Consider the following 21152-nt stretch of genomic DNA (forward strand, 5'->3'; position numbering starts at 1 on the left):
ATGTTAGTGCTCATACTCGATAGTAGCAGCAGTAGTAGTTGCATCTCTTGAGTACTGCAGTAGTAGTTGACTGTCATGTAAACAGGGTTCCCACAGGCCTTTAAAGTACTTGAAGGTTTGTGCATTTTAGAAAGATTAAATAAGGCCTTGAATGTTTTCTAAATGAATGGACGGCCTTGAAACGACTTGATTTTGATTCAGATCCAGAAGGATCAGTCTGCCTCAGCTCTGGATCAACACCTGCAGGTGTCTAATTAAATATATTGGAGCTGCTCCAGTCTGCAGGTATTTCTATTTTTTCTAACACCTGCAGGCATACCTGCCAACACCTGCAGGCATACCTGCCAACACCTGCAGGCATACCTGCCAACACTCCCCATCTTTAACCCTTTAGACACTATTTTTAACCCTTTCTCCTGCTCTGCTCCCAATTGGTCATTTTCCCTGTTAATCTCCTGATTTCAATCAAACGGCTGTAGTGGGCTCAGTTTAAAGCCAGTGAAGTATCTGCTGTCACATGACACTAGATGACCTAAGGCACGCGTTGGTACCAGCCATGTCATGCTAGCCATGCTATGCTAGGTTAGGCTACATTTTGGCCAGGGAGAAACTATTTTCAAAGGGGTCCCTTGACCTCTTGACCTCAAGATATCTGAATGAGAATGGGTTCTCTGGATACCCACGAGAGCACGGGCATTTTGAGATAAAGCAGCATAAATTGACAGAACAATGGAGCACATGACTGATGGAGCTTTGATGGACCTGATGAATCAGATTTTTTAAATGTATTTATTTATTTATTGGGGGGGGGGGGGGGGGTACACCTGCAGATAGCCCAGAAAATCTCCCTATTTTTGACAGCCTAATGTTGGCAGGTGTACCTCCAGTTTGACCATGAAGGAGTTCACCATGAGCGTCTTGAGTCATGTCTCCAAACCTTGAAAGTCATTGGAAAGTGCTTGAATGTTCTCTCCAGGTGCAGTGGGAACCCTGTTTGAACCAGTCTGCAGTCTGGGACACTTTCTAAGTCTATTTAAAAAGTCTGTTTTTGTATTTTTAAATGACTGAAATGAATTATTTTGCATGTCGTATCCTCAGCCAGAATTAGCTGATGAGCTAATTTCTCATTCACTGTATTCTGAACTCTACATCTTTTAGGCTTCATTAAAATGAACACAGTATTTGCAACCACTTGAATTCCACCTACTAATCAGTCTGATTGACTAATGTTCAAAGCAATTAAACGCTAGCTGGCAGTTAACAGCATGTCGTGGATCGCCTCGCCGCACGTTTCTCTTCTCATGATGATGCGTGCGCCTCCCCAGCCCCCGACCTCGCTTTAACCCATCGATACCTGATGCAGCATTTGTGTGTGTATCCCTTTAAGACCGCAAACCGCGTCACGCGGTTCGCGGTCTTAAAGGGATACACACACAAATGAGGGATCTACACGCAAATGCTGCATCAGGTATCAATGGGTTAACTAACACGTGGCGCCAAAACGCCCCACCCAGAGGTGGAAAGTATACAAGAACTTGAGTAGTTTTTTGGTGGATTTGTAATTTGTAAGTATTTTTATAATGCTATACTTTTACTCTTACTTTAGTCATTTTAATAATAGATATTCTACTTGGGTACGTTTAAATGTACACTGAGTAAATGAGTAAATTCAGGTGTTGGTTTTGCACACCGCACTATGACAACAGCACAGTGGCATTGGGACTGCTCGCTAAGGTCGTAGGTCGTCCGCTTTAGCTCTTTCAAAATAAAACCGTCATTGTAACGTCAACATTTTGAGTAATGCTTTACAGCCACAGTTTCATTTCATATTTAATCTTAAGATCACAAGTATTTTGATACAATGTTTGCAGCGTCGTTTGTTCGAAACACCTTTTTCTTCTCCAACGTGCATCAGTAACGCTATTTACTTGTTTAAATTATTTTTGAAAGTTTTAACGGGAAGTTTCCATTTTGTTTTTGCTGGCCTGACGCTGGCCCTGTGCAGCCATCTGAACAGAGAGCCTGCAGACGTGCTGCCTGCAACTTACGGGTTTCAGAGTTGAGAGTGCGATATAAAAGTTTAAAAGGCGATGCTGCTGCTGCCCCCTGCTGCTTTCCTGCGTAACAAAAATGTGTATTAGCCGGACTTTGGATGTAAAAAGGGTTTTAGAGATTATCACTTTAAATGAACACAAATGTACTTTTAAACATGCTCTTTATTGCTCTTACTTGAGTAATTTCCTGGACTAGTACTTGTACTTGAGTTAATTCTCACTAAAGTAACAGTATTGGAGCTTGAGTAGGATTTATCAGTACTCTTTCCACCTCTGGCCCCGCCCTGCGCCGCACGCCCGCCAACACGGGGAGTGAAAGCAGCATGCATGACTGGAGGAAAAAACACCCCCAAAGACAGAAACGCTTGCCATTGATGTCTGACTGTCTGCTCCCGCCTCCTCCCTCTTCCTCACCCCCCCCCCCCCACCCTCTCACCTTCCTCACCCTCTTCTCCTTTCACCTCCTGTGTAACAATTAAGTGTTAGCATGCGAGCTAACGCGGTCTAACGCTACTGCTCTTGTCTTCTGTCAGTAGAACACCAGGCAGTTTAGTCTCTCTGTGTTTAGGTGATAAGCAGGGGCCACTGTGGCGATTGGTTTTCCAAAGTTACTAGCCGCTCCGGATTTTCACTAACCACAATTTTGTTGTTGTGAAATATGGTTGAATTGATTGAAGTTGACTATGGTGTGCTACAATTTACTTGAATAACTAGATTGACCAGCCTGTTAAATGTAAATGACCACTGTAAAAACCTAAATCACGACTACATACTGTAAAATGTATACGTCTACATGACTACATACTGTAAAATGTATAAGTCTACATGACTACGGTACATACTGTAAAATGTATAAGTCTACATCTACATGACTACATACTGTAAAATGTATACATCTACATGACTACATACTGTAAAATGTACAAGTCTACATGACTACATACTGTAAAATGTATAAGTCTACATCTACATGACTACATACTGTAAAATGTATAAGTCTACATGACTACATACTGTAAAATGTTTAACACGGCAGTCATCAAATATTCAGCTCTGATAAGAAAAGATGCAACCGATTAAGACTAATACATTCTTATTGTATATAGTAAGTGGCGCAGGGTTAGGGGAAGATGACCTAACAAGAGAACAATGTTGGTAAGATGTTATTTGGCTAGTCCGCCTACAGAGAATCTACAGAGTATTTGTAACATTTCAGCAGCTGATTAGTTTAACATCAACAATTCAACTGTGTAACAGATGTTCAACAGATGATCTGTATATCAGTGGCTCCGCCTGGTGGTCCACCAGAGCATTGGTATGTATGTACAGATCCTTTCCAAAGAAATTAGAATATGATGGAAATATCATGGAAATAACATGGAAATAACATGGAAATAACATGGATAAATATCATGGAAATAACATGGAGAACCGTGGACTTCAGCTGATTGTCAAACAAATGAAAAACTTTGGCAGAGATTCAGAGGGAGTGGACTGAGGCTGGAGTCAGTCATGACTGAGAAGTAACTGCTGATTTTCTTCACACTATAATAATTTCTTGAAATACTGTATTGGGCGTTTTCTGGAGCTGTAGGCCAAAATTATGAAAAATGAAACAAATAAAGGCTAGAAATATTTCACTTTGTGTAATGAATCTATAATCTATGAAAGTTTCACTTTTTGAAAGGAATTATGGAAAAAAAACTAACTTGTTTTGATATTCAAATTTTTTGGAAAGGATGTGTGTGTGTGTGTGTGTGTGTGTGTACCGTATATATATAGATATAGATATATATAGATATATATAGATGTGTGTGTGTCAGTGTTTCTGCTGATACATAGTTTGATACATAGTTTGATACATACTTTGATACATAGTTTGATACATAGTTTGATACATACTTTGATACATAGTTTGATACATAGTTTGATACATAGTGGTACTTGGTCTCAAAAGTATAGAATATTATGTGACAATTCATGAACATGGGACACTAGGTGCAGGTGTGTGACACTAGGTGGCGGTGTGTGCAACGGGAGGCAAACACAATCTGTTTGTTGAATCCCAACTAATAAGCTGTTAAAACCTCTACAGATAAAGCCAAACAACTGAATTGTTGAATGTCAACTCAGAAGCTGTTGAAATGTTACAAATCCTCTGTAGACTCTCTGTATGTGGACTCTGTATGTGGACTCTCTGTATGTAGACTCTCTGTATGTGGACTAGCCAAAGAAAATGTTACCAAAACCTTTTCTATTTAAATATGTATGACTGCCACGGCTTTTGACCTTTGACAAAAACAAAACAAAGTAAAGTGAACTGAGCACATGGCAGTTTAGAGGCAGTATAACATGAATCAGCATGCTTGTAAACATCTGAGTGGCTATACTTCCGGGTGCAGCGGTCGTTGATCCCTGACATGCAGATGCATAAGATATGGATAGCTATATCAGTACCGTGACATTATTACATGTTGTGCACGGGCAGGCACGTGTGTTCCACCTACATGTGGATTCACGCTCATGTTCAGTAACTGCTCGAACTTGGACTCGGACTCAAACACCGGGAACAAACACTGGGGACTTGAGACTTGACTTGGACTCAAGATATAGTGACTTGACGACACCGCAGGCTGTTTTGGGGGCTGAGAGAAACCAGCTGGATGTTTGTGACTGTCTGCTGGCATGTGGCTGCAGTGAAGCTTCCTCTGCGCGCGGTTTCTGCATGTCGGGGAGCGTGTGGTGTCTGCATGTCGGGGAGCGAGTGGTTTCTGCATGTCAGGGAGCGAGTGGTTTCTGCATGTCAGGGAGCGCGCGGTGTCTGCATGTCAGGGAGCACGCGGCATCTGCATGTCAGGGAGCGAGTGGTTTCTGCATGTCAGGGAGCGCGTGGCGTCTGCATGTCAGGGAGCGCACGGTGTCTGCATGTCAGGGAGCGCGTGGCGTCTGCATGTCAGGGAGCGCACGGTGTCTGCATGTCAGGGAGCGCACGGTGTCTGCATGTCAGGGAGCGCGTGGTGTCTGCATGTCAGGGAGCGCACGGTGTCTGCATGTCAGGGAGCGCGTGGTGTCTGCATGTCAGGGAGCGCACGGTGTCTGCATGTCAGGGAGCGCGTGGTGTCTGCATGTCAGGGAGCGCACGGTTTCTGCATGTCAGGGAGCGCGTGGTGTCTGCATGTCAGGGAGCGCACGGTTTCTGCATGTCAGGGAGCGCGTGGTGTCTGCATGTCAGGGAGCGCGTGGTGTCTGCATGTCAGGGAGCGCACGGTTTCTGCATGTCAGGGAGCGCACGGTTTCTGCATGTCAGGGAGCGCGTGGTGTCTGCATGTCAGGGAGCGCGTGGTGTCTGCATGTCAGGGAGCGCACGGTTTCTGCATGTCAGGGAGCGCGTGGTGCCTGCATGTCAGGGAGTGCGCGGCCTCTCCAGGCTCCTCCCTCACCTCTGTCTCCTTCACTCTGTGGCTACACTCTGCACTCTTATCTCCACATACCAATGGTACAAGACTGTGTGTGTGTGTGTGTGTGTGTGTGTGTGTGTGTGTGTGTGTGTGGGGGGGGGGGGGGGGGGGGGGGGGTCGTGCGTGTCTGTGTGGGGGGGGGGGGGGTTACCAAAATGCTAACAGGTCATGTCTATAATGCATTATGAGCACATTCATAAGACATTATAATGCATTTATAAGGCTTTATGAAACTCTTTATAAATGTTTATAATCAATGAATCGTGCATGGCAGCTTGTAAGAAGGTACGAACTATTATAAGTATAGTAAGTGACAGCTTGTAAGAAGGTATATGAAGGATTATAAGTGGTGGACATAATGTATTATAAGTTCAGCATTCATAATGCTTTATTTATAGAGTACCGCCATGTTAAAGTGACAACAGTGTTTGAAAGAATAATGTTTTTTGTTTTACACTTGTTTTGCAGCCTGCAAATAGTGTTCATAAGGCTTCATAACTGTTACATAAAACCCTATAAGTCGTGCTATAGCGTATCATTGATGTTTATTATAATACATTATGTCCACCACTTAGAGTACTTTATAAACCTTGTTTGTGCATGATTATAAACATTTATAAGCAGTTTTATAAAGCCTTATAAATGCATTATAATGTCTTATGAATGTGCTCATAATTCATTATGGACATGACCTTCACAGAAAGCGCTACTGTAGAGATAAAGTGTGTGTGAGACAGAGAGAGAGAGAAAGAGAGCTGGTGTCTGGCCTGCAGGGGGGCGGCCGGACCACAAATCACTTGGTGTGTCTCCTCTGACTCTGTGGCTGAGGCTCAACACCCTTCATGTGTCTCCTCTGACTCTGTGGCTGAGGCTCAACACCCATTACATTACATTACATTACATTACATTACGTCATTTGGCAGACGCTTTTATCCAAAGCGACTTACAATAACACATTTTTTGTCAGCAATAGAGCAATCAACTATGGAGCACAGTCTATGACAACTACAACTTCTGAAGGAACAGTGGTACAAGTTTAGTTTTTTTTTTTCTTTTTTTTAATAAGGAAAGAGAGAGAACGAAGTTAGATCAAGAAGGGCCCAGATGGAGCCTGAAAAGGTGTGTCTTTAGTCTTTTCCGAAAGATCGGCAGTGATTCAGCTGTCCTGACCCTTCGTTTCGACCCTTCATTTATTATCAATTGACTTGCCTGCTTAAATAAAGATGATCAATAAAAGACAGACTGTGGAGGCACCTGTTACAGTATACAAAGGGATGGATAGCATTTTGGAGAAAATCCTCCACCAGATGGCAGATCTGATTATGATCAGTTAGTTCGCATTAGAAGCTCATAAATTATGAGTAGGATTTATTATCACTACTTTGTCCTCGTTTAATGCGGTCAGTAAGGTTATATAATACATACACACACACACACACACACATAAAGTTGACGTTAACTTAACGTTAGCTAAGGAGGAAATACTGTAGTGCAGACAGCTAAGCTAACGTTAAGGAGGAAATACTGTAGCGCAGACAGCTAAGCTAACGTTAAGGAGGAAATACTGTAGCGCAGACAGCTAAGCTAACGTTAAGGAGGAAATACTGTAGCGCAGACAGCTAAGCTAACATTAAGGAGGGAATACTGTAGCGCAGACAGCTAAGCTAACGTTAAGGAGGGAATACTGTAGCGCAGACAGCTAAGCTAGCGTTAAGGAGGGAATACTGTAGCGCAGACAGCTAAGCTAACATTAAGGAGGGAATACTGTAGCGCAGACAGCTAAGCTAACGTTAAGGAGGAAATACTGTAGCGCAGACAGCTAAGCTAACATTAAGGAGGGAATACTGTAGCGCAGACAGCTAAGCTAACGTTAAGGAGGAAATACTGTAGCGCAGACAGCTAAGCTAACATTAAGGAGGGAATACTGTAGCGCAGACAGCTAAGCTAACGTTAAGGAGGAAATACTGTAGCGCAGACAGCTAAGCTAACATTAAGGAGGGAATACTGTAGCGCAGACAGCTAAGCTAACGTTAAGGAGCGAGTACTGTAGTGCAGACAGCTAAGCTAACATTAAGGAGGGAATACTGTAGTGCAGACAGCTAAGCTAACATTAAGGAGGAAATACTGTAGCGCAGACAGCTAAGCTAACATTAAGGAGGGAATACTGTAGCGCAGACAGCTAAGCTAACGTTAAGGAGGGAATACTGTAGCGCAGACAGCTAAGCTAACATTAAGGAGGAAATACTGTAGCACAGACAGCTAAGCTAACATTAAGGAGGGAATACTGTAGCGCAGACAGCTAAGCTAACATTAAGGAGGAAATACTGTAGCGCAGACAGCTAAGCTAACGTTAAGGAGGGAATACTGTAGTGCAGACAGCTAAGCTAACGTTAAGGAGGAAATACTGTAGCGCAGACAGCTAAGCTAATGTTAAGGAGGAAATACTGTAGCGCAGACAGCTAAGCTAACATTAAGGAGGAAATACTGTAGCGCAGACAGCTAAGCTAATGTTAAGGAGGAAATACTGTAGCGCAGACAGCTAAGCTAACATTAAGGAGGAAATACTGTAGCGCAGACAGCTAAGCTAATGTTAAGGAGCGAGTACTGTAGTGCAGACAGCTAAGCTAACATTAAGGAGGAAATACTGTAGCGCAGACAGCTAAGCTAACGTTAAGGAGGGAATACTGTAGTGCAGACAGCTAAGCTAACATTAAGGAGGAAATACTGTAGCGCAGACAGCTAAGCTAACGTTAAGGAGCGAGTACTGTAGCGCAGAAGGAAAGAGACGAAGTGCTTGTTCTTTTTTTGACAGCAGCGCTGCAGCCATGACGCAGTGGAACAAGCTATTAGCCTTTGGTTCTTCTCATTGTAAGATCTTTGGTGCAGAATCAGATGACGTGCGACTAGACAGCAGTTTTTAGAACTTTGAAAAAGAACACCAACATTTATACAGAGAAACTGCCTGGAGGGGGGCTTTAAGGCCAGTTGTGAGATTTATTTTTCTTTTCATTTAGGCTCTAAACAGTTTATTCCCATATTTTCAACTCTACTATGTTTGAGGTTTTGAGTGTTTGTGTGGGTTGAGTTCAGCCAGTGAGCCACAGAATCAGAGACGAACCCCTCCTTCCTCCATGTATGACTTCATCACCCCTCCTCCTCCTCTTCCTCCTCCTCCTCTTCCTCCTCAGCAGTCTCTCAATGACAAGCGTAAAAAGAACCTCTTTTCCCGAAAGTTTCCTTTCTACAAGAGCAAGGAGGCGAGCGAGCAGGAGACCAGCGATGTCGACCGTAAGTACCGTCGCGCTGGGAGGTGGGCGGGGCGCTGGGAGGTGGGCGGGGTAGTCTGGGAAGAGATTTGGTCGGCGACAGGAAGAGAGGTCAGCGGCAAACGGCGGTCTCAGAGCTATTGAGTTAGTAAGAGTTTGTGTCATCTCCACTCACTCCAATGGATCAGTTTTTCACCTCGCAATAGTTCCCGGAAGTAAGGTTCTGGATGAAGCAGCGCTGTAGAGTTGCAGCAGAACGGACCGTTTGTGATGTACTCTGAAAGAGTAAGACGTTTGAAAGAATCAAATTGTATATTATCAGCGTCATTATAGCATTATTTAATGCGTTCAAACGGCCCGCCACGTACTTCCTGGAACTATACTTGGAAGTAGCTAGAATGGAGCTCATAGCCACGTGAGTCATGTGACGATCACGCATTTTGGACTTCCGTTGGCGCGACTCTCTCTTCAATAGCTCTGGGCGGTCCGGAGAACAGGGCCAGGCTACACCAATCACCAAATTACACAAAAAAAGCTTCCATGGTTGCAATCTGGGGTTCTTCTTTTTAGATCAAAACATTGTGAAATGGTTCCCCCCTCGTGGAGCCAACATGGCCGCCGTGCAGCCCTCTGCTCTCTCTCTGTCTCTGGCTGTGGCTCAGTAACGTTGTGTTTCTGGTTGTTTTCTCCTCGTTCCACGGCTCTGCTGACCGCAGGACAACAATGACGACTTGCTATCCAAAGGACACAGTAAGTCTCCCCTCATCCACCTCCCCTCAGCCCCCTGTATCCACCAGCCTCCTCTCTCGACCAATGGCACCACAGTTCTGTATCCACCAGCCTCCTCTCTCAGCCAATGGCACCACAGTTCTGTATCCACCAGCCTCCTCTCTCAGCCAATGGCACCACAGTTCTGTATCCACCAGCCTCCTCTCTCAGCCAATGGCACCACAGTTCTGTATCCACCAGCCTCCTCTCTCGGCCAATGGCACCACAGTTCTGTATCCACCAGCCTCCTCTCTCAGCCAATGGCACCACAGTTCTGTATCCACCAGCCTCCTCTGTCAGCCAATGGCACCACAGTTCTGTATCCACCAGCCTCCTCTCTCGGCCAATGGCACCACAGTTTCCCTGTTTCAGAGGATGAAGCACTCAACAGCACCTGAGATAGAAATGAGATCAACAATTTTGATGTAATTAACTTGCAAGCGACAGTAAGTAACTTTCCAACCATTATATCGGTGTTTACAACCGAGTCGCCCCACTGTTGTTGAGCACTTGCGCCCCTACTGGTTGGAGTGAGGAGTTAGCAGTCAGACAGTCATTGTAATGACAGTATAAAACGGCCAATAACAAGGTTTTTCACACACACATAAAAATCACTAACCACGAGAACCCGTTGAGCATACATGCATAAATGTGCACAGTAAATATAAGGCTGACTGGTCCAGTAGTATGACAGACACAGATACACACACTGTCACACACGACCCAACACATGCTGCACTCCAGGCTTTAACCCATTGATACCTGATGCAGCATTTGTATGTGTATCCCTTTAAGACCGCGAACCAACCCGCTGGAGATACGAAGAAAGGCTCAATTATGATCAACGTTAAATATGGATACTGTCACTACTCTGCGTTCATTCCGTGCCTAATTCTGCACGTTTTCTGAAAGCTTACAGATACAGATGAAACGGAGCGGTACCACACACACACACTCACACATCTGACTCTCTACTGCCCACTGGTGGATGTATTGCTTAACATGATACCAACACGAAAGACACATGGAAGTATGTGGGCAGAGACGGTTACACCGTTTGAAACGGACGCATTTATTTTCGTACGAAAATGGAGTATAAATGAGCCTTCAGAATAAGAAGAAATCAGTGGCGTGAAGAGAGGTTCCTGGTGGACACAGCTCTCCTCTTCCTCCTCCTGGGTCATCATGGGTCCTCTGGGTAGAGCTTCACTCTCATCATTCAGCCTCGTTTATACACACACACACACACACACACAGTCATCAGTGTCCACCCTGCACCTTCCATTGCCAACAGTGTAGCATTCCTTCACTGTCTGGGCTTCAGACTCATGATCGCCGCCCTGCTGGTTTTACTGTCAGGCTGACGGTAAGTCACCAGCCCCACAGTTCACCCGGGCCTGGAAAATCCTCGAATTTCCAGACTGGGAAATGTGATCATTTGTCAGGAGACGTCAGGGAATGTCTCTATCAGAGAATCTTCCAGACGGGTCGCATTCCAGGAATCTAGCAGAATGTCTTTTCTAGCTTTAACTTTCACTGCATCAGATGGTTTTCAGACAAACCAGCAAGGAAGAACCATTTTAAAAGAGATCTGACCTGATTCTGGAAAATCCTGGAAAAGACATGACATCACCTGTTAACCAGGATCAGCAGCAGAGAGAGTTTCACAAACACACAGGACATCTCCACAAGGTCGAGCACAAGTGATCATCTATTGACTGAAAAGGTCCTCACCTCAACAGAGACGACGAGTGATTCTGACATCTGGACGTTCAATCATAGTCTCAGACGGATACCTCCAAAAGTCACTGACACCTCAACCCTATTCTTCCATACAGAGGGCGCTGTTTCCCGAAAACCGAATCCATTTTCACTTGTTTTTGAGAGGCATAACAAGACAAAAACGGCTCGGTATTAAAAACGTCACAATATTTTAGAACCCAAATAGCTCGTCATGACGGACAACAACCATAAGAGCTGTCTAAAATTACGTTAGTGTTGAGACAGAGGCAGCACACACCCAGCCATTAGCTAACTGGTTAGCTTAGCCTTTGGAGTCACACAAACAGACACTAGAGGTTTTATTTGGGGTAAAGCATGATCGTTTTATATGGATATATCAGGGAGGTGCTTTGAGTGTGAGGATGATGCTCACAAGCTCCTCTCCTTGTAGCTGTTGTAAAGAGATGCAGAAGAGACCAGGCGGCCGGGCTAATGTTAGTTATCCCCAAACTCAGAGGCAGCGCTCTGCTGCCCTGCCCAGTAAACGTAGCTAACGTAGCCTAGCCTAAAGCTTCAAGGTTAGATTTAATCTGTTAAACCAACATTTGTTCCAAAAGGAAAATGATAACGTTAATCAAAATGCTACGGAAACATTAGCTAATCAACACAGAACTACAAAGATCAGTTCATGGGATAATTTCCCCCGTATGACGATGTTGCCCAGAGCAGCCCGGAGGTCTCGCTCGCTCGTCTGGCTGCTAGGAGCTCAATCTCCGACAACGAAAATCTGATTTCCGTCCAGGCGTCATTTTGATAAACTGACCTCATAGTGGGAATCGTGGGAATCGACATGGTTACTTTTGGCGAGACCAATTATTAGAACTTAAAGTGCCATATTTACAGAGCTAGAGAGGATTAACTGTATATAAATACACAACACACTGTGCGCAAATCTAGAAACAGCAGCTCCACAAAAGAAAGTTCAGAGGGGCGGGGACCTCACAGAGGTTCTACCTCAATGGAGCTAACAAATCAGATGATTTTGGCATCAAGAGAGGATACACACCCTCTCTCCATCTTTCTTATAGCTCAGTGGACTTGACTTGGTAATCTACATTTAGAGACTGACTTTGGACTCGAGCCGAGCTGACTTGGTCTCACCTCTGGTAATGAACTGGGTGTTTCAGTGTCATGTGATGCCATTTAATGTCACTGATTGGTTCTGCTACTGGTGGACTTCCACACCAGTCCAAGGACCCTAAAAAATAAGGATAAGACAGACCTCACTCTTCACAGCGTTTGAAGCTTGCTTTGGGGCCAGTTCTATTGAAGTGGATGGAGCAAGGTAAGTGACACTTTAAACCATCTTATCTGTGTTGTTTCATCTTGGATTGAAAAATGCTTCCACCAGATTAAAGAAAACACATTATGTTGACTGATCCCCTGTTCCGTCATGTATCATGATGTACTTGTGCTCTATTTTGGACCAAACAGGGCCTTCAGTTGGGCTGTGTGTGTGTATATTTATTTATTTATTTATTTATATAAATTACACCGGTATAGTGTCTGATTATTAACTGATGCCCCTTTCGTCATGTATCATGGTGTAGTTAGCTACTGTAACTAGCTCGATTTTAGACTAAATGGCCTTGAGTTGAGCTATATGAAGTTCCTGGACAGAGCCGTGATGTGTTTGGAGAACAGTAAGAAGCAAAACTAACACTCACATTTAGATTAAGAAACAAAGAAACATCAGTCAACATGTCTTTTCTTTAATCTGGTGGAAGCATTTTTCAATCAGAGGTGAAACGATGCCGATACGATGGTTTATAGTGGGACTTACCCAACTCCATTCACTTCAATAGAACTGGCCCCAAAGCTCAGAATCAGAATGCTGTGATGTCTTATTCTTCTTTTTAGGGTCCTTTAAGCATTTTGTGAGCTCTGTCTCTGCAGCTCACCTGGTGAGTCCTCTGTGAGCTCTGTCTCTGCAGCTCACCTGGTGAGTCCTGTGAGCTCTGTCTCTGCAGCTCACCTGGTGAGTCCTCTGTGAGCTCTGTCTCTGCAGCTCACCTGGTGAGTCCTGTGAGCTCCGTCTCTGCAGCTCACCTGGTGAGTCCTGTGAGCTCCGTCTCTGCAGCTCACCTGGTGAGTCCTGTGAGCTCTGTCTCTGCAGCTCACCTGGTGAGTCCTCTGTGAGCTCTGTCTCTGCAGCTCACCTGGTGTGTCCTGTGAGCTCCGTCTCTGCAGCTCACCTGGTGTGTCCTGTGAGCTCTGTCTCTGCAGCTCACCTGGTGAGTCCTGTGAGCTCCGTCTCTGCAGCTCACCTGGTGAGTCCTGTGAGCTCTGTCTCTGCAGCTCACCTGGTGAGTCCTCTGTGAGCTCTGTCTCTGCAGCTCACCTGGTGAGTCCTGTGAGCTCCGTCTCTGCAGCTCACCTGGTGTGTCCTCTGTGAGCTCTGTCTCTACAGCTCACCTGATGAGTCCTGTGAGCTCCGTCTCTGCAGCTCACCTGGTGAGTCCTGTGAGCTCTGTCTCTGCAGCTCACCTGGTGAGTCCTGTGAGCTCTGTCTCTGCAGCTCACCTGGTGAGTCCTCTGTGAGCTCTGTCTCTGCAGCTCACCTGGTGAGTCCTCTGTGAGCTCTGTCTCTGCAGCTCACCTGGTGAGTCCTCTGTGAGCTCTGTCTCTGCAGCTCACCTGGTGTGTCCTGTGAGCTCTGTCTCTGCAGCTCACCTGGTGAGTCCTCTGTGAGCTCTGTCTCTGCAGCTCACCTGGTGAGTCCTCTGTGAGCTCTGTCTCTGCAGCTCACCTGGTGTGTCCTGTGAGCTCTGTCTCTGCAGCTCACCTGGTGAGTCCTGTGAGCTCTGTCTCTGCAGCTCACCTGGTGAGTCCTCTGTGAGCTCTGTCTCTGCAGCTCACCTGGTGAGTCCTCTGTGAGCTCCGTCTCTACAGCTCACCTGGTGAGTCCTCTGTGAGCTCTGTCTCTACAGCTCACCTGGTGAGTCCTCTGTGAGCTCCGTCTCTACAGCTCACCTGGTGTGTCCTCTGTGAGCTCTGTCTCTGCAGCTCACCTGGTGAGTCCTATGAGCTCCGTCTCTACAGCTCACCTGGTGAGTCCTCTGTGAGCTCCGTCTCTACAGCTCACCTGGTGTGTCCTCTGTGAGCTCTGTCTCTGCAGCTCACCTGGTGAGTCCTGTGAGCTCCGTCTCTGCAGCTCACCTGGTGAGTCCTCTGTGAGCTCCGTCTCTGCAGCTCACCTGGTGAGTCCTCTGTGAGCTCTGTCTCTGCAGCTCACCTGGTGAGTCCTGTGAGCTCCGTCTCTGCAGCTCACCTGGTGAGTCCTATGAGCTCTGTCTCTGCAGCTCACCTGGTGAGTCCTGTGAGCTCCGTCTCTGCAGCTCACCTGGTGAGTCCTATGAGCTCCGTCTCTACAGCTCACCTGGTGAGTCCTCTGTGAGCTCTGTCTCTGCAGCTCACCTGGTGAGTCCTGTGAGCTCCGTCTCTGCAGCTCACCTGGTGAGTCCTATGAGCTCTGTCTCTGCAGCTCACCTGGTGAGTCCTGTGAGCTCCGTCTCTGCAGCTCACCTGGTGAGTCCTATGAGCTCTGTCTCTGCAGCTCACCTGGTGAGTCCTGTGAGCTCTGTCTCTGCAGCTCACCTGGTGAGTCCTGTGTTTGTTGTCATTGCAGAACATGTGACGTCTAACGCCAGCGATAGTGAAAGTAGCTACCGTAAGTTCCCCACCCGCCGCCGGCTGCTCTGCAAACATGCTAACTTCTACACCGTGGCTACACTGACCAACGCTTTGACACTAACCAATCACGTCGCTCAAATCTGCCACTGGCCTGCTTTTCCTATCCGCACGCTGTTTCCTGTTCCTTCACTCTCTGTGTGACTCTGCTAGACTTTTCCTATCCGCATGCTGTTTCCTGTTCCTTCACTCTCTGTGTGACTCTGCTAGACTCTTGGGTTGGGTCGCTCCTACATGATAAGTTGTGATTGTGTGATCCGTTAGAGGAGCCTGGAGACTTGTGTTTGTTTGTTTCTCTCTCAGTTCACTGCCGTTGTCTGTAGGAACGTCTGAAAATGATGAGCTAACCAAGTTGAGAATGTGGTTTGATTCTAATAAGTTATCACTCAACATAAAGAAAACCAAATTTATGGTTTTTGGGAAACGTAAGATTCCAGAACATTTAGCTATTGAAGTACTGTGTGATAACACCAAGTTAGATAGAGTTTATGAAAACTCCTTCTTGGGAGTATTAATTGACCACAATCTCAACTGGAAACCACAAGTCAAACACATCTGTTCTAAACTGGCAAATACCGTTGGTATACTATGCAAAGTCAGACACATACTGAACCAGAAAACAATGTACACACTCTATTGCTTGCTTTTTCTTCCCTATTTGTCCTATTGTGCTGAGGTGTGGGGCAATACCTACAAAACCACCCTAAAGACAATATGCACCATGCAAAAAAAGGCAATAAGAATAGTTAACAATGTTGGCTATTATGAGCATACCAATGATTTATTTTTTAATTTACAAACATTAAAATTTATGGATTTAGTTGATTTCAAGACCACACTAATCATTTACAAAGCTAAAAACAAATTACTCCCTAACAATATACAAAAATGATTCAAAGAAAGAGAAAGTGGTTATAATTTAACAAGGAGAGGGAATCTCTTGCAATCCAAGGTGCGCACCACACTCAAAAGCATGTGCATATCTGTCAACGGGGTGAGGCTGTGGAACAACTTACCTGAAGTGATCAAAGAAAGTTTACACATCGCTCAATTCAAAAAGCAGTTTAAAATGTTTACCCTAGCCTAGAGAACTATAAAATATAAGGGGTCGTACTGAATCATTTTTGCTTGTCTGTCTCATATATCCAGACATATATTTCAGTATTTTCTTGTACTTATTTCTAGAATATTTTGTTTTTTATTTTCCAGAATTACTTCTTCCGATAAACTAAGTTTATTATTTGGAGAAATGACTGTACTTTTGATAAACAAACAGTAACCGTGTCAAAAAAAATTAAGATGTATAAAAGGGGTAGGAAACTACAAGCATTAGCTTCTTCCTTCTCCGTTTTTGAACATACATGTACGGTAATTTATTTTCTTGGTATAACATGTGAAACCATGTGGAAAATGTTTGATTTTGATCTCATGTTCAAAAATAAAAATCTCATTCATTCATTCAAAATCACTTCTAGCACATAAAGAAACGCTGACACAACAGATTCTGACTACCGGTACATATTAAAAAGACTAGCCATGATGGCACATTTGATCTTTATTGGAGTAACATTGAAATTCTTCTGACCAGTGTTCATTTTGCCAGCGATCTTTTTTTTTTAGTCAGTCTTTTGACCAAAAATGCCATTTAGTTTTAGGCATTATTTCAGTCATTGACACATGCGCACAAGAGCAACTGAGGGAGAGGGAGATATATACAGATATAGATATATAGATATAGATGTGTGTGTCTGATCTCTCTAAAACTCAGGCAACTAACACAAAACGATCTACTGTAGATAGATAAATAGCACTACAAAAATATGTATTTTGGATTTTAGGGTGAGCTGACCCTTTAAACTCTATGTGGTTGTTTGGTTGAAACTCTGTGGTTGTTTGGTTTAAACTCTGTCTGTGGTTGTTTGGTTTAAACTCTGTGTGTAGTTGTTTGGTTTAACCTCTGTGTGTAGTTGTTTGGTTTAACCTCTGTGTGTAGTTGTTTGGTTTAAACTCTGTCTGTGGTTGTTTGGGTTAAACTCTGTGGTTGTTTGGGTTAAACCCTGTGGTTGTTTGGGTTAAACTCTGTGGTTGTTTGGGTTAAACTCTGTGGTTGTTTGGGTTAAACCCTGTGGTTGTTTGGGTTAAACCCTGTGGTTCTGTCTTCCAGGCGGTCAGGAGGAAAATGTTCTGTCGTATGAACCCGTCACCCAGCAGGAAGGTAAGACGAGCAGCGGTTGAACACGTTCAGATGATTTGAATCACTGTCGTTCTGCTTTCTGCACACTTTGTTACTTCCTGATCAGCATTTTCAATGTTCCACATTTATGCCGTTACTGGCGGGCAATATCTGTAGTACATTTAGGTAGCCTTCTTTTCTTAAGTAGTTAATTTGGTCATTTTATTTAAAAAAAAGTATAGTAATAAAGTATCATTCCCTGCACTGGACTACACATCTTTCCTTGTTGGTGACGGTAGAATCAGTCCACAGCCAAACACCAAATGATGCTTTAATCTTTGTTTTCCATCATTGACTCAGAAGAAGAAAGAATACAAACAAAAAGAGAAAACAAGCAAATAGTAAACATGTTGACTACACCAGTGATGTAGTTCCACCCTTGGATGAGTTCCATTCATTGGCAATGCCGCCCCCTATTGGCACAAATTCGTCATTACTATGTGACTGGCTGACAGAGAGAGACCATCCATAGTCCCCCCTTTGGTGGAGGAGGAAAAAAAAACTAACGAACGGCGAGGTTTTGCTTTAAACAAACAAAACATATTCATCACATGTTCTTAATTAAATGAACAGTTCACCCAAAAATGAAAATTCAGTCATGATCTACTCACCCTTCATGCTGATGGAAGGAGGCGTGACGTTTTTTAGTCCACAAAACATTGATGGAGTTTCAGCTGTTGCAGAATTCTCAAAAAACAATTGAAGTGATGTAAAAATAGGGTGTAAATCAGTGGTTCTCAACTGGTCTCTCCTCATGACCCACATCTCAACTGGTCTCTCCTCATGACCCACATCTCAACTGGTCTCTCCTCATGACCCACATCTCAACTGGTCTCTCCTCATGACCCACATCTCAACTGGTCTCTCCTCATGACCCACATCTCAACTGGTCTCTCCTCATGACCCACATCTCAACTGGTCTCTCCTCATGACCCACATCTCAACTGGTCTCTCCTCATGACCCACATTTTTCCTTAGTCATTAAGTTGCGACCCTTTTTTATTTTTAGGCCTATATGCTTTTTAAAGAGCCAGACTGGGCGGCCTGCGGTCCGATGCTTCACCCAGAGTGAAAAGCTTTAAACCAGTTTAAACTGGTGATGCTCACAGCTATCATGACATGTTTGGTACCAATGGATGCTTTAAGCCTTCTAGTTTCAGGATAGCATATCTGACTTTAAAAATGAGTTGCTACAGCCTCTGAAAGACTTTAAAATGAGCTGCTACAGCTAGCCTGCTTCAGCCTCTGAAAGACTTTAAAATGAGCTGCTACAGCTAGCCTGCTTCAGCCTCTGAAAGACTTTAAAATGAGTCTGCTACAGCCTCTGAAAGACTTTAAAATGAGTCTGCTACAGCCTCTGAAAGACTTTAAAATGAGTCTGCTTCAGCCTCTGAAAGACTTTAAAATGAGCTGCTACAGCTAGTCTGCTACAGCCTCTGAAATACTTTAAAATGAGTTGCTACAGCTAGTCTGCTACAGCCTCTGAAAGACTTTAAAATGAGTTGCTACAGCTAGTCTGCTACAGCCTCTGAAAGACTTTCAAATGAGTTGCTACAGCTAGTCTGCTACAGCCTCTGAAAGACTTTAAAATGAGCTGCTACAGCTAGTCTGCTTCAGCCTCTGAAAGACTTTAAAATGAGTTGCTACAGCTAGTCTGCTACAGCCTCTGAAAGACTTTCAAATGAGTTGCTACAGCTAGTCTGCTACAGCCTCTGAAAGACTTTAAAATGAGCTGCTACAGCTAGTCTGCTTCAGCCTCTGAAAGACTTTAAAATGAGTTGCTACAGCTAGTCTGCTTCAGCCTCTGAAAGACTTTCAAATGAGTTGCTACAGCTAGTCTGCTTCAGCCTCTGAAAGACTTTAAAATGAGTTGCTACAGCTAGTCTGCTACAGCCTCTGAAAGACTTTAAAATGAGCTGCTACAGCTAGCCTGCTACAGCCTCTGAAAGACTTTAAAATGAGCTGCTACAGCTAGCCTGCTACAGCCTCTGAAAGACTTTAAAATGAGCTGCTACAGCTAGCCTGCTACAGCCTCTGAAAGACTTTAAAATGAGTTGCTACAGCTAGTCTGCTTCAGCCTCTGAAAGACTTTAAAATGAGCTGCTACAGCTAGCCTGCTACAGCCTCTGAAAGACTTTCAAATGAGTTGCTACAGCTAGTCTGCTTCAGCCTCTGAAAGACTTTAAAATGAGTTGCTACAGCTAGTCTGCTACAGCCTCTGAAAGACTTTAAAATGAGCTGCTACAGCTAGTCTGCTTCAGCCTCTGAAAGACTTTAAAATGAGTTGCTACAGCTAGTCTGCTACAGCCTCTGAAAGACTTTCAAATGAGTTGCTACAGCTAGTCTGCTTCAGCCTCTGAAAGACTTTAAAATGAGTTGCTACAGCTAGTCTGCTACAGCCTCTGAAAGACTTTAAAATGAGCTGCTACAGCTAGCCTGCTACAGCCTCTGAAAGACTTTAAAATGAGCTGCTACAGCTAGCCTGCTACAGCCTCTGAAAGACTTTAAAATGAGCTGCTACAGCTAGCCTGCTACAGCCTCTGAAAGACTTTAAAATGAGCTGCTACAGCTAGCCTGCTACAGCCTCTGAAAGACAGTCATGTTGGTTGTTGACGCCGGCATCCTCAAGGAGTAAAAAACCTTTTTTTCATGCACACATCCACGGACTAATCAAAACAGCCCCACGACCCACTGTTTGGTCCCGACCCACCAGTTGAGAACCACTGGTGTAAATGACGTCTTTTCAAGTCGACTTAGATTACATCAGGTGAGCAGTATGGAGGGTTTTTTGGCCAGCGCAAGCAGGCCCTATATCTGGCTTTGTCCAGTCCAATTTGCGTGCCGATGCTCGTGAACGCTTTATCGCGCTAGCCATATGCTAGGTTCCGACTTAGCCTTGTTTCTTCTTTTTTATGCATTTGAAAGTTGATCACCGTTCACTTAAGTCTCGTTTCATTTCTAATTGTTTCTGAGAATTCTGCAACAGTGTTTTGCTGTGAAACATGATTGTTTTGTGAACTTCCACACTTTGTGAGTAGATGACTGAATATTCATTTTCGGGTGAACTGATCTTTTAATCAAGAATCTGTGATGAATATATTTTGCTGGTTTGATGCAAAACTGACGACCTCGTCCTTCCTTTTTCACATTTTAGTTTTTGGGTGGACTTTCTGTATATTACTTACTTGGTATATTAGTATATTACTTACTGACTTACAGTATAGTACAGTATTTTTGTGTGGACTTACAGATCCTTTAAGGAGTATTTTGTCCAGCAGGATTGAATAGTTTCAGCTAGGAAGCTCACATCTTTTCCACACAATGTGAAAGCAGAATATTGTCCAACAGGTTTCTACTCAGCAGCTTGCTCTAGTCAAACTAGTCCACAGGGTTTAGTGACATCACATCCTGTTTTGGTAGCTGATGTTTTCCTCTTCCTGCCAGTGAACTACACACGCCCGGTCATCATCCTGGGGCCCATGAAGGACCGCATCAACGACGACCTGATCTCCGAATTCCCCGACAAGTTTGGCTCCTGCGTCCCCCGTGAGTCCACAACTCATGCTGCATTCCTTTATGGTCGGAGGTGGGAAGTGGCAAACATGTCATTCGAGCTTCAAGTCGCAAAACCATGGATGCGAAATAGCATCAGCTATTAGATCGCTAACAGCTAATAACAACACTAACGATTAATTGTATGGGTTTAACCAACTACTGTGTTGGTATGCTGATTGGTCTGAAAGCATACTGTTGTATTTGTATTTTAAGTTCACACAATCTTACTTTTTTCTACCATATACGATGTGGGTGGCCATGTGGAAATGACGAGCTGAGAGCAACTAGGGTTTGATAAATCATACCAGAGTTTGAGAGTAGGAACTCTGAGATGACACGGCATTTT

General features: G+C 44.3%; 1 protein-coding gene across 4 annotated transcripts in view; it reads left to right on the top strand.

Annotated features, from left to right (window-relative positions):
* dlg1b (discs large MAGUK scaffold protein 1b) overlaps positions 1 to 21152 on the top strand; it is a 143662-nt gene that overhangs the window by 109795 nt on the left and 12715 nt on the right. For 2 of the 4 annotated variants that reach the window (XM_083659532.1, XM_083659534.1), the window contains 4 exons: positions 9495 to 9528; positions 14957 to 14998; positions 17183 to 17233; positions 20696 to 20797. In XM_083659532.1, coding sequence (XP_083515658.1) covers positions 9495 to 9528; positions 14957 to 14998; positions 17183 to 17233; positions 20696 to 20797 — 229 coding nt within the window. Of the gene's footprint in view, positions 1 to 8700; positions 8801 to 9494; positions 9529 to 14956; positions 14999 to 17182; positions 17234 to 20695; positions 20798 to 21152 lie in introns of all 4 variants that reach the window. The other 2 variants (XM_083659531.1, XM_083659533.1) reach the window with 2 other exon arrangements.

Source organism: Poromitra crassiceps (assembly GCF_964638095.1).
Source record: "Poromitra crassiceps genome assembly, chromosome: 23".
Taxonomy (NCBI): Eukaryota; Metazoa; Chordata; class Actinopteri; order Beryciformes; family Melamphaidae; genus Poromitra; species Poromitra crassiceps.